Source organism: Poromitra crassiceps (genome assembly GCF_964638095.1).
Source record: "Poromitra crassiceps genome assembly, chromosome: 1".
NCBI lineage: Eukaryota > Metazoa > Chordata > Actinopteri > Beryciformes > Melamphaidae > Poromitra > Poromitra crassiceps.
Genome location: NC_139623.1, coordinates 61,542,329 through 61,554,421, shown reverse-complemented (window position 1 = coordinate 61,554,421; position 12,093 = coordinate 61,542,329). Strand labels below are relative to the sequence as shown.

General features: G+C 41.2%; 1 protein-coding gene across 1 annotated transcript in view; it reads left to right on the top strand.

Moving 5' to 3' along the window:
- lars1b (leucyl-tRNA synthetase 1b) overlaps window positions 1-12,093 on the top strand; it is a 168,785-nt gene that overhangs the window by 18,901 nt on the left and 137,791 nt on the right. The window contains 1 exon segment of the mRNA XM_083640958.1: window positions 11,062-11,138. Within this exon segment, the coding sequence (XP_083497084.1) occupies window positions 11,062-11,138 (77 nt within the window).

Below are 12,093 nucleotides of genomic sequence, written 5' to 3'. Positions count from 1 at the left end.
CCCTGCAGGACTTGAAATTAACTTTTTTCACCACCTGCCAATATGGCTGCTAGATTTTAAAGTTACCAGCCAATTAGAATTTCCACTAGCCGAAATGTTTTTCTTGAAATAAACCAGAATATGAGTGGGTTAATTTAAGCATAAGTATCAGTAAGTGGCCCGGGATTCTCAAAGCCTGTGTTGAGGGTCACACAAGAACAAAAATGCACTCTTGAAGCTAAATAAATCCAAAACCAACAAGTTAATTATTTAAATTTCTACTTCAATGTAGAACAGTCATTTCTTACACATGAGATTGCTTTTAGCCTTTTAGTCATAAATATTATTGAAAGATATTCCATATTACAGACTGAAATGCTATAACAGAAGAGTATTGGCCAGAATGACATGAACATTTGGACACTTATTCAGCAGGTATCTTGCATGTTGCGTTCAGGTGCACTTTTTTTTTTTTTTTTTTTTGCAATTCCATCGTGGGCCACACAGGGGGCGCCCGCGGGCCGCATACGGCCCGCGGGCCATATGTTGCCCATGTGTGGGCATAGACAATGAAGTAAAGTACCTTTCTCTTCCAAACACTTAGTGCAGACATCAGGGGCCGGTTGCACCAACTGGTCTTAAGACTGGTCTTAAGCTAAGTTGGTCGTAACTTTACGACCTAACAGCTACGCCGGTTGCACCAAGACGGCTTAAGCCTTATTTTCACTACGCCTCCGTCTTTGAAGCACGATGTTAAGATTATAACTAACTAGTTGTGTGGCTTAGCCTTCCCAAATGTTGGCGTTAATTTTTTTAGAATTTAATACATAGAATTGGGAACGTTACATTCAATTTCATTCAGACTGCCTGACACTAATCGCCGCCGCCATTTTCCCCAGGGGCTTCTACAGGAGGAGGGGGGTGGGAGGAGGGAGGGTGTAGTGACGCACATACAGTAGTGGGTGACGGCGCGAGGCACATTTGTGGGCCAATCAGAGGGCATTCCCCGACAATTCACATGAACGCGGATTGCTACGACCAGCGTAGTTAAGACCAGACGTAAGCCGTGTTGGTGCAACAGGCGTAAATCCACTCTAAAGACTGGTCTTAACTAAGACCGACGTACTGTAGGAGTTACGACCAGGCATAGTTAAGACCACTTGGTGCAACCGGCCCCAGGAATGTTAGCAGACATGTGGTGAAGTTTGACCAGAGTTATGTACACCCTCATTAACCATTTATATTGAAGTAATTTAAACCTTGTGTTTATTGTTTGCTTTTGCGCTTTTAAACAAGCATCACACCAATCTTCCTCGTCAATGTGTGTCCCTCATTTCTTCGTTGTTGAATTCACCTCCATTGTCACTGAACAATCCATGAACACTTATCCAGCAGTGAATAAAGTGCTTCACTATCTCTTTGGGTTTCTTGGTGGTGACTATACTCCCCGCACTAAAGCGTGTGAAGTGGTCAATGGCATGCAGATAGCACACTGCCGGCTCTAGCTCATGTAAGTCCACTGCTACTGGCATTGAAAATATACCCAATGAGATATTGAAGTCGCACAAATTATTCTGTATTTTATTTGATTTATTTAAAACCTGTTTTGATTCTGGGAAGATACCATCTATGTGGTCAAAGTCTATTATAAACCCAATACCAAAATCCAACAGTGAAGACCCAAGGATGCCACTTAATTATAGAGGGATCAGTCTAATGAGCACAGTTTATAAGCTGTATTCCAATATTCTTAATGTGAGACTTATGTCGTACCTGGAGGGAGAGCGCCTCCTTGTGGAGGAGCAAAATGGGTTTCGCAAATCAAGATCATGTCTTGATCATATTTTTGTACTGTCTGCAATTATAACAAATAGAATTGATAACATTGAATCAACGTATGCTTGCTTTATAGATTTTCAAAAAGCGTTTGATCTGGTTAATAGAAATATTTTAGCCTATAAACTTATTGAGTATGGGGTGAATGGACGATTCTATGCAGCCATGCAATCTCTCTATTGTGATCCCATAGCATGTGTGAGAGTAAATTAATTTTGCACCAACTGGTTCTCAACCTCATTAGGGGTCAAACAAGGGGATTCCCTGTCTCCCACATTATTCGCTCTCTACATCAATGATTTGGCCAAAGAAATTAATGCTTTAAGTTGTGGGATAATGTGTGGAAAAGAAATGACAAGTATTCTTTTGTATGCTGACGATATTCTTCTATTGGCACCATCGGAAGAAAAACTGCAACAAATGCTTTCATATACTAATGACTGGTGTAAAAAATGGAGATTGGTCATTAACAAAAAGAAAACAGAAATTATTCATTTCAGGAACCCCTCATGTACCCGTAGCACCTATCAGTTTAAAGTTGGTTCACATAAACTTAATTATGTGGATTCATATAAATATCTGGGTCTTTACTTTGATGAGCACATGAATTTAAAAAAAGGTGTCACAGTTCTGGCTGAATCAGCAACTAGAGCCTTGGGGGGAATTATAGGTAAGAGCAAAAACCTGAAGGATATGAGTTTCCAAACATACTCCAAACTCTTTGTAGCTTGTGTATGTCCTGTGTTGGATTATTCTGCTGGGGCTCGGGGCCTACGAAACATCTCTATATGTGACTCAGTCCAAAACAGTGCAATGAGATATTTTTTAGGTGCACACAAATATGCTCCAAAGTTAGCTATAGCAGGGGACATGGGATGGGAACCAGGTGAGGCTCGCTGGAAAATATGTATGGCTCAGCTGTGGAATAGGTTGCTTGATATGGAGGGAAACAGGCTAGCAAGAATGATTTTTATGTGGGATAAACAAATTAATGGCTGTTGGTCAAGAGATGTGCAAGCATTATTTTTTAGCTTTGGGTTTGGTGAGGCATTTTTCAATAACAGCAAAATCAACATTGCTATACTTAGAGAATCTGTGTTTACTCAGTATAAGGTGCGATGGGCTGAGGATATATGGACTAAACCAAAGCTGCGTACGTTTCGTATGATTAAACATGATTTTGGTACTGAAAATTATGTTAATTATAATTTATCAAAAAAGCAGAGAGCTTTATGTGCCCAGCTGAGATCTGGTATTTTACCGCTTATGATCGAAACTGGACGGTATGTCAGATTGGAAGAAGAGCGGGTGTGTCCAATGTGTTGTTTAAATGACATAGAAAATGAGTTTCATTTTGTTTTTTATTGTCCTTTTTACAGTGAACCGCGCAATATTTTGTTCAGTAAGATAAAAACAGAGTTTGATTTTCTTAATAATGATGATGCATATAATTTGAGTTGGTTGTTTACATATGAAACTTTTGGACTGGCTTGTTATTTGGAAAAAGCCTGGGACATGAGAAAAAAAGCTCTTTATCAGGAAAAGGCAATGTAAGACAAGGGAAAAAAAAAAAAAAAAAAGTGTATGTATGTACAGTACCGTAAATTCCGGACTATAAGGCGCACCGGTGTATAAGCCGCACCTGCAAAGTTGACTATTTTTTTCTTATATAAGCCGCACCGGACTATAAGCCGCGGGTGTTTTAATGGTATTTTTTTTTTTTTTTTTTTTTTTTTTTGTGTTTTAACTCATTGAGTGCCATGGACGTCTTTCGACGTCCAATTAAATAGTGACGTAGAGTGCCACGGACGTCTTTCGACGTCCAATGCGTTTTTTGACGGTGGGACGTCGATCAAAGCCTTCCGCATCTCCTGTACAACTATTATAGCTATTGGAGGTCTATAACCTATTTTACAGAACCCTTAGGTGGCGACAGTGCTCTCCAGGTTAACAGAAAGGCAGAGAAAAACAGAGAATAAGTCTTTGGGGAAACGGAAATCGCATCGCATCCGTATGCATCGATATGCATGAAGCGTTTTAACGTTAGATGTGCCTACAGCAGCAGCAGCCAATCTGCTCCCACAATTGAGCTCCTCCATGTCCGCTGCAACAGCCAATTCGCATGATCAGCCGTGGATTTGTTATTATTCTCAACTGGAAGCATAGGAGCCGGTGACAAACACACGCGGAAGCTGTAAAAAAGCTGGATGTCGCGCACATAGACGGTCGCGCACCCTTCACAGTGCAGAGCAAACTCAGCAGAGAGCCACCTCCCATAAGGAGGAGTGTGCAGTTGAGGAGTAGGAGTGGGAGGGGGGGGGGGGGCACGCAGAGCAGCACACAACACACAACACCCAGACAGACCCAGGCAGCAGGACATTAGCTTCAGAGTCAGTGATGTGTTTGAAATGTTTAATTTCACAAAAGGGCCAATATCTCAGCTTCTAGAAAAAAAAGGCTCTTTTTTGTTAAATCAAGCTATCTTCTCCGGCTGATAACTAAAGAACGGAAAATTATATCAATAAACCTGTTTTTGCTGATGATAGAAAAGAGTCTCATCGTTCTTTTTGCGTGTTCATTGTTTACATAGTAATATCACACAATATTCTGTGGGCCTCGAGAAATCACTGAAAAAAGCTCTGAAACTCTGGCACAGGGAGCGTCCGTTCTCCAAAAGTGGCTGGCACTCAATGAGTTAATGTTTAATTACCATATGTAATGCTCCCATTTATTAACATTTCAACAAAACAACATAACACAACACCACCTGTGTTGTTATTTACAGTGCACACAGTGTCATACAGTGTCATACAGTGTGGTGAAAAGAGGGCAAGAGAGGAAATTAAAACAGAAGTGGATTTATAGTTAGAAAGAGTGCTAAAAAAAGAGAGATTTTTTTTTTTTTTTTTTTTTAAATCCATAGATAAGCCGCACCGTTATATAAGCCGCAGGGGCCAAAAAAGGCCAAAAAACGGGAAAAAAGGTGCGGCTTATAGTCCGGAATTTACGGTAAGTGTGTATATGTGTATGTATATGTCATGCATATGTGTATATATTATATACTTTGTTTATTTTGTTTGTACAACCGGATGTTATGTTATGGTTATGTTTATATATAATTTGGTGTCTTGTAATCCCATGTGGGATGGGCCAGAAATGGCATGACACAGAAATAAAAAAACTAACTAACTAACTAGCTACAGTTTCATTGTAGGTTGAGGCCACTGGCTTCTGCTTAGGTTTGCTGTACATGACGCATGTCTCACAGTTTTTTACAATGTCCTTGAGAATGACGGTGCATTCATCGTCCTTATTGCCCGAGCACACTAGTAGCTTTTGCAGCCTGTCAACTGAGGCATGTCCATTGTCCAAACTGCTTGTGCAGTTTCAACAGAACTTTCTGTTTTTCTTTTGTAGTCAAATTTTCTGTCACAGTGAGAATCTAATTTTCATTGTGGATCAGCCTTTCATCTGGGTAGCTCTTATTTCTCAAGTCGACACAATAATGTCCTGAAGATGTCAGTTCAAGTTTCACTGGTTGCTTGAACATTATGGCCTTGTCATGTTCAATGTCTAAAATCGCACCTGCCCTTTTCAGTGAAGTTTTGCTTAAGAGCAGTGGGATATCCGCTGGGACAACTTCTGTTTCAATTTGACATTTTGTCTGTGCTATCATGGCTGGAATTTTCACTTTTCTTGTAGAATGAACAACTCTCCCATCACCAAACTTGAATGGTCTTGCACTTTTTATGCTGTTCATTTTCTGTAACTCACTCTGTGTTCGCTTTTATAATGATCAAGCCATTTTTCTCCACATACCGTTCTAGTGCAAGCTGTGTCAATCACAGCTGATCCCATAGCCTCCACCATGAAGACTTCTGTGTCAGTCAAAGATTATTTTGAAAACAAAGTAATGTTGCACTCTTCAACAACAGCTCCCTCATCTTCTTTTAGCTTTGCATGCTCTTTTTTATGTGGACAATACTTTGCCCAGTGATATGTGCTTTGGCAGACTGCACACCTTGATCTTCTCCCGTATCTGTCAAGTGGATTCGTGCCTTGAGCAGCCGTTTGATTTTGGGAGCCTGACCTACTTTCTCTCTTGCCTGTAAAGCATGTGTAGTAGGCTGCGTCACCATCTCCACTCATTTGCAGCTCACCAGCGCACTTCTGTGGCGAGGTGACGGTATCACCAAAGATTATTTTCAAGGCTGACTTCATGTTTACAAACGAGAGGCTTGGACAAGCGGTAAGCGCCAATTGTTTGTCCTTAACGTTCAGTCCCGCAGTATCGAGTAGCTTGAAAGCTAACACAGCATCTGGAAGCTCCATTTTTAACTTGTGGATTCTGTTGTACCTATGTTCAAATTCAATTATATAATCCACCATCGAAACGCCATCTCCTCTTGTGATCCGGTCAAACTCTGCGTACGCCTCGTATTGGCGATCCTTCTCTTTCAAAAACAGAGTCCAATTTTTTCAGAAGTGTAGTCATTCCCACATCGGCGTTCAAATCCGCTGCGGGGATCTCCAGTGCAGTCTCTTGCTCTCCAGTGGACACGCACGCACGCACAGACACACACAACACTCTGTCTCTTGCTCTTCCCGTGAGCGATAAAGCAACCGCCAAGGCTTGCTTCTTTTTATCCAGGTCGGTAACCAGCCGCCAAATTTTAACCTCATTTTTCCAACTTTCGTAGGACTTCTTTTCGTCAAACGCTGGTGGAACTTTATAATTACCAGCGGCCATCTTCTGCTACCAATGTTGATTGAATAACCACAACGACAACTGTAAACACATTTAACGTCTTTAGTGAAACCTCTGGTTGACATAGCATACAACCACCACGGCGTCCATCTTGACAACAACTACTAGCCGCTCTCTCTGCACATGCGCAGTACACAGTATCTTAAAGGAACATACACCATTCACCCAGTGAGTAAGATGTAGCACTTAACACATCCTAGTTCTTTGAAAGGCTTGTTTTATACCACAAGGCTTCGGGAAGTGCTCACGATGGGGAATCAGGCTCTGCCCTGATGACCAGAAGAACTACTTTATCTCTGCCAGTGTTACGCACTGGGGTGTGTGCATTAAGAAGCGAATCCCTCGGCATGTCCCCATTATATATGTATATATTTATATACCGTATATATATTTATATATATATATATTTGTATTTATATTTATATATATATATATATCCTTTGTGCACTCTACTCATGGGATGTCTTCATCCTGGACCTCTTTAGGCCTCTCTGGCACAGGGAGCGTCCGTTCTCCAAAAGTGGCTGGCACTCAATGAGTTAATGTTTAATTACCATATGTAATGCTCCCATTTATTAACATTTCAACAAAACAACATAACACAACACCACCTGTGTTGTTATTTACAGTGCACACAGTGTCATACAGTGTGGTGAAAAGAGGGCAAGAGAGGAAATTAAAACAGAAGTGGATTTATAGTTAGAAAGAGTGCTAAAAAAAGAGAGATTTTTTTTTTTTTTTTTTTTTTTTTTATCCATAGATAAGCCGCACCGTTATATAAGCCGCAGGGGCCAAAAAAGGCCAAAAAACGGGAAAAAAGGTGCGGCTTATAGTCCGGAATTTACGGTAAGTGTGTATATGTGTATGTATATGTCATGCATATGTGTATATATTATATACTTTGTTTATTTTGTTTGTACAACCGGATGTTATGTTATGGTTATGTTTATATATAATTTGGTGTCTTGTAATCCCATGTGGGATGGGCCAGAAATGGCATGACACAGAAATAAAAAAACTAACTAACTAACTAGCTACAGTTTCATTGTAGGTTGAGGCCACTGGCTTCTGCTTAGGTTTGCTGTACATGACGCATGTCTCACAGTTTTTTACAATGTCCTTGAGAATGACGGTGCATTCATCGTCCTTATTGCCCGAGCACACTAGTAGCTTTTGCAGCCTGTCAACTGAGGCATGTCCATTGTCCAAACTGCTTGTGCAGTTTCAACAGAACTTTCTGTTTTTCTTTTGTAGTCAAATTTTCTGTCACAGTGAGAATCTAATTTTCATTGTGGATCAGCCTTTCATCTGGGTAGCTCTTATTTCTCAAGTCGACACAATAATGTCCTGAAGATGTCAGTTCAAGTTTCACTGGTTGCTTGAACATTATGGCCTTGTCATGTTCAATGTCTAAAATCGCACCTGCCCTTTTCAGTGAAGTTTTGCTTAAGAGCAGTGGGATATCCGCTGGGACAACTTCTGTTTCAATTTGACATTTTGTCTGTGCTATCATGGCTGGAATTTTCACTTTTCTTGTAGAATGAACAACTCTCCCATCACCAAACTTGAATGGTCTTGCACTTTTTATGCTGTTCATTTTCTGTAACTCACTCTGTGTTCGCTTTTATAATGATCAAGCCATTTTTCTCCACATACCGTTCTAGTGCAAGCTGTGTCAATCACAGCTGATCCCATAGCCTCCACCATGAAGACTTCTGTGTCAGTCAAAGATTATTTTGAAAACAAAGTAATGTTGCACTCTTCAACAACAGCTCCCTCATCTTCTTTTAGCTTTGCATGCTCTTTTTTATGTGGACAATACTTTGCCCAGTGATATGTGCTTTGGCAGACTGCACACCTTGATCTTCTCCCGTATCTGTCAAGTGGATTCGTGCCTTGAGCAGCCGTTTGATTTTGGGAGCCTGACCTACTTTCTCTCTTGCCTGTAAAGCATGTGTAGTAGGCTGCGTCACCATCTCCACTCATTTGCAGCTCACCAGCGCACTTCTGTGGCGAGGTGACGGTATCACCAAAGATTATTTTCAAGGCTGACTTCATGTTTACAAACGAGAGGCTTGGACAAGCGGTAAGCGCCAATTGTTTGTCCTTAACGTTCAGTCCCGCAGTATCGAGTAGCTTGAAAGCTAACACAGCATCTGGAAGCTCCATTTTTAACTTGTGGATTCTGTTGTACCTATGTTCAAATTCAATTATATAATCCACCATCGAAACGCCATCTCCTCTTGTGATCCGGTCAAACTCTGTGTACGCCTCGTATTGGCGATCCTTCTCTTTCAAAAACAGAGTCCAATTTTTTCAGAAGTGTAGTCATTCCCACATCGGCGTTCAAATCCGCTGCGGGGATCTCCAGTGCAGTCTCTTGCTCTCCAGTGGACACGCACGCACGCACAGACACACACAACACTCTGTCTCTTGCTCTTCCCGTGAGCGATAAAGCAACCGCCAAGGCTTGCTTCTTTTTATCCAGGTCGGTAACCAGCCGCCAAATTTTAACCTCATTTTTCCAACTTTCGTAGGACTTCTTTTCGTCAAACGCTGGTGGAACTTTATAATTACCAGCGGCCATCTTCTGCTACCAATGTTGATTGAATAACCACAACGACAACTGTAAACACATTTAACGTCTTTAGTGAAACCTCTGGTTGACATAGCATACAACCACCACGGCGTCCATCTTGACAACAACTACTAGCCGCTCTCTCTGCACATGCGCAGTACACAGTATCTTAAAGGAACATACACCATTCACCCAGTGAGTAAGATGTAGCACTTAACACATCCTAGTTCTTTGAAAGGCTTGTTTTATACCACAAGGCTTCGGGAAGTGCTCACGATGGGGAATCAGGCTCTGCCCTGATGACCAGAAGAACTACTTTATCTCTGCCAGTGTTACGCACTGGGGTGTGTGCATTAAGAAGCGAATCCCTCGGCATGTCCCCATTATATATGTATATATTTATATACCGTATATATATTTATATATATATATATTTGTATTTATATTTATATATATATATATATCCTTTGTGCACTCTACTCATGGGATGTCTTCATCCTGGACCTCTTTAGAGGAGACATGTCTCTTTAGAGGAGTGTCTCCCCAGGACATCTGCAGGGCGGCGAGCTGGACCTCTCTCTCCTGGACGTCTCAGCTCCTTGCCTGGCACGAGTGATCTTGGGACCCCAGTGAGGAACCTATCGCCTCCTCTCGGGGTGGGTGCGATAAGCCTGTCTGGACACTACGGGAGATACGATATCCCCATTGTGAGGACTTCCCGAAGCCTTGGGGAATAAAACTTAAGATTATGAATAAAACCCCGGTTTTATTACAAGGTGAGGGAAGGGATGAGTTGAGGGATTCGCTTCTCAATGTCCACCCCAGTGCGTAACACTGGCTTCTCAATGTCCACCCCAGTGCGTAACACTGGCTTCTCAATGTCCACCCCAGTGCGTAACACTGGCTTCTCAATGTCCACCCCAGTGCGTAACACTGGCTTCTCAATGTCCACCCCAGTGCATAACACTGGCATAGAGATAAAGTAGTTCTTCTCAATGTCCACCCCAGTGCGTAACACTGGCGTAGAGATAACATAGTTATTCTGGTCATCAGGGCAGAGCCTGATTCCACCCCAGTGCGTAACACTGGGGTAGAGATAAAGTAGTTCTTCTGGTCATCAGGGCAGAGCCTGATTCCCCATCGTGAGGACTTCCCTCACCTTGTTAGAAAAACGGGGTTATTCATAACCTTCAGTTTTCTGGTGCCAGCAAAGTGCATTATTCTCTTTTTATATGTGTCAATCTGAGCTGTGCTGCTGTAGCTGAATACTGCAATAAAACACAATAGACGGATACTTGGAATTTGTTATTGTGTTTGTATCTGTCTGTGTAAAAAAAAAATCCTAGATATACTTCTGCAAAGCATCTGCACTGCATATGCTTTATCTCTCCTTCCCCTTTCTCCTAAATCTTCTTGGTAGGGCCTCGGGTAAAATATTGGGATGTAAAATAGCAGGCCACGGTCAATATAGAATTTCAAAAGTATTGCTGTCTGAAGTCAAAGGATAGATCTAATGGCTGCGGATATTTGGCACACTCAAAACAAAATGCATCCAAATGTGCTCAGAATGCCTCTATTTTCTTATGAGTCGGTACTGTGTTGTTACTCTGGTCTGTGTAGCTTCATGAGCGTGGTTTGTCTGTTTGCATGTATGTGTGTGTCTGATGGTGAGTTTTCCTGGATTGTCTCAGCTACATCAGAATTCAAATATGAATATATTTTCTTCTTCCCTTCTTCAAGAACTACTGTCAAGGGGCTCTTAGGCCTCAGTGGCTCCTGTGCTGCTGTTCCGTGTCCAATGCACAGATCCAAGGTGTGTGTGTGAAAAAGCAAAACCCTATCCTGGATAAGTAATGACAGTTTTGTATGGGTTCTCCTCTCTTGGCTTTGTTTTCCTCAGGTACTGGAGTCGTAACCAGTGTACCTTCTGATGCTCCTGATGACATTGCTGCCCTCAGGGACATCAAGAAGAAACAGGTTTGGTTATATGCCTACGACTACACAAAGTTCTGCAATGCCACCACTCAAGTAGTTTGTGTTCCCACAAATACATCAAGATATGGAAAAAGACCCTGATATGAAACTTCAAATTCAGACTAGAAAAGAACATATTTAATTGCTTTAACAATTCTCTGAAATTAGGTTTCTGTTCAAGATTCAAGATATTTATTGTCACTCCATTGTACAAAAAAGAAAAACAAACACTAGGTGCATAGTCAAGTAAGCAGTAGGTACATTATCAAGTAAACAGGTAAATACGTGGAAAGTACGTAAATAAGGCAAACGTAAAACGCAATAGAATATAATAGAAATAAGAATAAAAATAGCACAGTTTGTCGGTAGAAGGTGCAGTCAGGGCAAGTTGTGCAGCAGTAATGTGCAAGTGGCTCAGTGAAGGCATTGTCTGTGTTTGTGTGCGTGCGTGTTTTCAGGAACTATTGGTATTTATTTTTTCCATACCACACAAATTTGCTGAGCCAATCAAACCGTTGCGGTAATAAAAAAACAAAACACAGATGTTATAAAATTATTTGTTTCTAAATAAACATTTCAAATGCATTTATTCCTCTAGTAGTCTATTCTTTATAGCCTCTATAGTCGATCTTTATTCCAGTGTTGTCATTAAGAGGTCGACTTTGCAGCAGGAATATTTAATTGGTTGCCATTCAACAGGCAAGTCATTCTCGTCAAGGAGGCATTCCTTATTGAAACACAGACAATCTCTGCATTTGCGGACACAATTATTACGAGCCAATATCTCCTTGACATTGCCTTGATGAGAAAACAATGCAGCTAAAACATGAGCTCTCACACAACAGTAGATAGGCGTGTGTGCATGGCTTCTCCAACTAGGGATGTAACGATAACCCGTATTAATGATAACTGTTGTAAAAATTCCTTACGATAACCGTACCGTTTAAAATTTTCATTA